This window comes from Symsagittifera roscoffensis, chromosome 5 (genome assembly GCF_963678635.1).
Source record: "Symsagittifera roscoffensis chromosome 5, txSymRosc1.1, whole genome shotgun sequence".
Taxonomy (NCBI): domain Eukaryota; kingdom Metazoa; phylum Xenacoelomorpha; order Acoela; family Convolutidae; genus Symsagittifera; species Symsagittifera roscoffensis.
The window spans coordinates 32,033,686-32,039,179 of NC_087066.1; the positions used below are offsets into that span (position 1 = coordinate 32,033,686).

General features: G+C 37.5%; 1 protein-coding gene across 1 annotated transcript in view; it reads right to left on the reverse strand.

Annotated features, from left to right (window-relative positions):
• Positions 1 to 1,131: 1,131 nt before the first annotated feature.
• The window catches only part of LOC134846341 (lachesin-like), a gene marked incomplete in the record, with an annotated part of 44,140 nt that continues 39,777 nt past the window's right edge, over positions 1,132 to 5,494 (reverse strand). The window contains 7 exon segments of the mRNA XM_063863650.1: positions 1,132 to 1,474; positions 1,650 to 1,679; positions 2,606 to 2,864; positions 3,613 to 3,731; positions 3,939 to 4,017; positions 4,237 to 4,324; positions 4,493 to 4,607. Of these exon segments, the coding sequence (XP_063719720.1) occupies positions 1,374 to 1,474; positions 1,650 to 1,679; positions 2,606 to 2,864; positions 3,613 to 3,731; positions 3,939 to 4,017; positions 4,237 to 4,324; positions 4,493 to 4,607 (791 nt within the window).

A 5,494-nucleotide genomic window follows, 5' to 3' on the forward strand; every position in this document is an offset into this window, starting at 1 on the left:
TAGTTAAGATGATACTTTTTTATTGGATTAGGAAGAAAGAAAAGGAAAATTTATGCAAATTAAACTGTATCTCTAAACGAACTTCAAACCACATAATTGTAACTTTGACAGAAAATTTTTACTGCCTTGAGTAGAAATTGATAATAAAAATTACCATTTGATCAATTTTCTGGGATCTGAAGCTTTGATTCATTGCTTTAACGAAAAAATATTATATAAATTAAATTGAAGTTTTACGGGCTTAGTTAAGACATTACTAGAATGGAAGCAATTTGTATCACTTATGATTCAAGATTGCAAATGTGGAGAAGGATTTTATAAAAATTGTTAAAAACACTTGATAAAATCATCATTTTTTGTTAAAAACTTCATTACAAGGCCAAACTGTGCATTTTGTGAAGAGTAAGATAATTTCGCAACAGGCCAAAAAACACTATTGTTGCGGAATCCGCAACATCGCCAGTTTTATTTTATTTTCGTTGATGTTTTTTATTCCACAGACAAGCTAAATTACTTTTTGCTCAAATTCGCTCCAAAAGCAGGCAATTTTGCGGAATCTACAACAAAATTTGTTGTCGTGGAATCTGCAACTGTAAGTGGAATCCGCAAATTGTAAACGGAATCCGCAAATTGTAAGCGGAGCCCGCACAATTTTGCGGGATCCACTTACCATTCCGGAATCTACTTACATTTGCGGAATCCGAACCAGCTAATTTTATTCGCTCGTTGAGGAATTCGCGACAATACTAATGTGCCGACAAATTTATGTTACAGGTATTTGTACGCAGAACCCACGAAAGTTTTATAAGTGGAATCGATTTACCTTTTCTGACATGTTTAAAGACTTGTCTCTGGAATCCAGGAACATACAGACACAAAATTGTGCGCCTACCCAATTGTAAAAAAAATCACTTGAAGGCGCAAAACCAAATGCTAAGATGAAATAAAAAAAACTTGACAATTTTTTTGACAACTTGAAAAGCATTCTTGTTGATAGAGCCAAAAAATATTGAGATGGTGGAAATATTCGAAATTGATGATCGAAGTAGCTCACATACCGCTCGTTTGTCTCAGTAAAAAGTTTGTAAAATTCATAAATAATTTTGATATAAGCAAACTAAATCAGTCATTGAAGTAATTTACGATTTTTATTGGTTACAAATTTAATTTGTTCAAATTGAAAATTTGAGTGAAACAGAAAAATGAAAACAGAAATAATAAAAGAAGAGTTTTTTGGCAACCATTTTTTTCTATTGTTTGGCATTTTCTTGGTTTATGAGTCTGAAGCATTAATGGAATTTGAGCTTAACCAAAAGCTAGAGCCTCTGATGCTTTTTTGATGATAATGGAAAGCTGTCGACTGCCAAACTGCGTCACCAAAACAGTTCACACGTCCGTAGAAGGGAAATCAAAGTCAATGTTAGAGTAAAACCGTGACTGGGACTTGACGAAACTGACTTGTCAGATGTCCTTTCTGAAAAAAAAAAACGTTTAACTAGTCATTGTACTTTTTTTTCAATTGCATGATTCCAATTTCCTGTTTTTGCGTTTTTTTTGTCATAGAGCAAAGGAAAATAATTTTATATGAATGAAGATAACGGCGGATTCTTGTTTTTAGGCATTTTAAAAAATTTAAAACAGATACTAACTGCTCGTGTTTGGAATGATCTCTTCGCCTTCTGAAACATACCACAAGTTATTCTTTTATCGTATGCCGGCTGCTTATCTCAGTTTTTTGACTAAAGAGAAAAATCTATGGCTTTTTAGGCTCTCAAGGTTATCAGAAAAGGCTTATCAGAAACAGTCCAGGGCTACAGGAGTTTCTCGTTTCATGAATTGCTAATAATGGTTCGCTGGCTGTCTTTTCATATTTATTTGATCTATACATATTCTGTTTAGTTTGTTTATAACTCGAATCGCTTGAGAATTAAATCTTCTTCTTCTCCTCCTTCTTCTTCTACCCCTTCTTGTTTTTCTTCTAATAAAGAGCTCCTCGTATCGTCTTACAAAATTTTATGTCGTTTTTTTTTTTCTGTTCTAGAAATTCGCGTTCCAGAAACAAAAACTGCAAACTTTACAGTAGGGGGAGCAGTGGTGAAGTGGTTAACGTCTCCGCCTCTCAATCGAAAGGTCGGATGTTCGAGGCCCACCATGATCCGTGCTCGTTGCTTGAGGGTGAGGCTACATTACCCAGCCCAGAAAAATAACCAAAAAAAATTGCATGTAGTTCTTAAGCAGGGGCACAACAGCGGTTCGCCGTGATGAGCTGTACAGCTCGTATGTTGGTCCTATCCCTCGTGGAAAAAAAAAAATAAAAAAAAAGTACAAACCCAGTTTTCGTCGACTACCATTATACAATGTGGCTGGCTTGAAACATCGCGACAAGAAGGCCTCAAAAGGAAATGTTGTTTTATTTTAGTATCAAGTTTTGCGTCGGGAAGAACTCATTCAAACCAGAAAATTCCGACCCAATGACATAGATCGGAACAGTCCTCTTTACCTAAATATTTAGTGTAACCTCTGTTGCTCCTTCTGTGTAAATGCTGTAGTTTTTCTATCCCCCTACCCCCTACCCCCTCTCCTTTGCCCGCATGATTGAACATACCTTCTAGTCTGACTTCACACTCCCCTTTGCCCACCCCATTATCGGCACTGCATTTGTACACCCCCAAGTCACCCGCCTCCACTGCCCTGATATGTAACACAGCTGTGTCTGCTCCCGCGACACCTTCTTTGAACCTTCCACCACCACCACTATAACTACTACTACTGCTGCCCTCGCTGCTCTCTAATGAGTTGGGACTAATTAGGGATAATGATTCTACGGGTAGCCAGTTCACTCTTCCGAAGGCTGTCGTCTCTCTCTGAAACCAAGCTAGAACTGAGCTCATACTTTTTATACACTAATTTGACAAGAAATCAAAAAAAATTGTTCATTTTTTCCTCCACTTTTGAAAACCAGACATTTATGAAGAATTTAGTTTTTATACCCTGAACTTTAAAATCATTTTTTACACAATAAAGAAATTAGGAATTGTTGAATATCAAATAATAGGTACTTGAGACCAGGGGCGGATCTAGGATTTTCTCGAGGGGGGGGCTGATTTTCAAAAAATTTTCGAAAATTTTGACGACCTTTTTTTTTTTTTTTAGGTTGATCAGATTGATTTTCCGAGCTCTCCCAAAGCAGTAAAAAGACCCTGTTTCGGCCAAATTTTCTGCGCCGCAGGCAGTTTTTGAAAAACAGGTAAAAAAAGCCGTTTTTGGGCACTTTTTGGAACATTTTGACAAAAAAGCGTTTTTTTTTTGGCGCGCGCTCCCCCTCAAAATTAGTATATATTGGCGCCAAAGGCGCCTTTAGAAAAATTTGAGGGTCGGTCGGCCAAAAATGGATTTCTTAAAAAGTACCAAAGGGGGGACCCTTTGGGTTGGCAGGGGTTCGAATCCCTGAAAGAGAAGCGTCCGCCACCCCCCGCCCACCCCCCCCCCCCCCCTAAATCCGTCCCTGCTTGAGATCAAAAGCATTTTTTAAGGTGGAATCGAAATAAAAATCTCTTCAATTTCGTTTTAAAGATGGATATCTTTTTGGAGATGAAAAAACGTTTTCTGTACCTGATACCAAGTGGATCTCTTTAAGGCGGGGTAAGTCTCGAACTGACAGTCTAGTCTCGCGTTTGTTCCCAGTGACGCATTGAACTGCCTCGGGTTCTGACTCACAGCAAAAGGAATGTCTGAAACCACGCCGTCGTTATAAAAGTTTTAGAAAAAGGTAAATGACAAATTCTCCTATTTTTGAGCTCAACAATGAAAAAAGCCATATTCCTTATATTTTATCTCATCCGATTTCTTAAGTCTGAAATTTTAGTAAATGATATTACAAAAGAACAACCCTTTTTTTCCGGGTGTTCTCTATGTTTGAAAAAGTATCTGTGACTTACGTTTCACAATGAGCTGGAGTTTACTGGACTGCGAACTTCCAACTGAGTTTTCGGCTAAGCAGTACCACTCTCCGGCATCCTGCAACCAATTTATAGTTATTTTTTTCATTCAAAGTAAAAACTTATTCTAAAACAGATAGCGACTGAGGATTTCGAAGCTTATTGACAAAGTATAATATCTTGAAACAACTTGTACAATATTTCCGCTGGTACATTTATTATATACGGTTACGAAATGCTTAATGTATTTCTAATTGTCTCAGAAACAAAGTAGAAGGGAAGCCACATTTGTTCTTACTGAGATGCTGACGGAATTGATGGTGAATGTTGGCTTCTGGGAAGCAAATCGTTCTGTCCCCTTCCCAAACTCCTCTTTTTTCTGGAAGCTAAAACAACTAATGTATAAAATGTAGGCTCATGGTATAACATAAGTGCATCTCTTGTCCTAATATCTAATTTCTTCACATATATGCAGCAGAGTAGACGTAACTAGCAAAAGTGGAAACGAATGATTTAAAAAAGATCAAAAGTTGTCAGAAATAAAAGTTGCTCACAATGAGATGGTAGGAGATGAGTCCTGTGCATCCACCTCGCAGGTCAAGGTCACACTGCTCCCCACCTCCAGTTCCCCCTCAGGTTGTCTGAAGATACTATTGATGCTAGGCATCACTGAACACAAACAGAACATTTTTAGGCTTTATTCTCATATGTGTGGTGTGAATGTGGGGCGAAGACAAAAAAGAGCAATTTTTTGCTTGTTCCAACCGCCAATCGATATTTCTGCACTTGCTAGAGCAAGTTTCTTATTATAACGAACTATAAATTCATCCAATAAACAAATTATTTTTTGAATGTTCTTCATTATGAAAAAATCAATTAGTCAAATCAGTAGCGGATTTAGGGGGGGGGGGGGGGGGGGGGTGACGTCTTTTCCTCACAGAGATACGACCCCCAGCCGACCCAAAGGGTCCCCCTTTTGTTTTATTTTGAGATATCCATTTTTGGCTGACTGACCCTAAAATTTTTCTAAAGACGCCTTTGGCGCCAAAACATACTAAATTTAAGGGGGGAGCGCGCGCCGAAAAAAACGCGATTTTTGGTCAAAATTTTCCAAATAGTGCCTAAAAACGCCTTTTTTGGCCCTGTTTTTTTTTTAAAATTTTGTCTGGGGCGCAGAAAATTTTGTCAAATTAAGGGTCTTTATAGTGATTTGTGTGAGCTCAGAAAATCAATTTGGTCGACCTAAAGAAAATTTCAATTTTTTTAAAAATCCCCCTCGAGAAATTCTTAGATCCGCGCCCGAGTCAAATGGTAGAAAGATTGCTAACGCTCCAACAGATCGGAGTTCAAAACCCGCTCGTTTCTTCACTTTTTGTAAAATGCAGATTTTCTGCCTTGAATAAATCATTTTTATTTATTTTAATCATCGCCCCAGGTGCCAAGGCACAACCTTTTCAATAAACAGTTTCCAATGTTTTAGAAAGCCATATTTTATTTTTTCAAATCATGCAAGAAAAAAAGATTCATTATTGTTCCGACCATTAGGTCGAATTCAA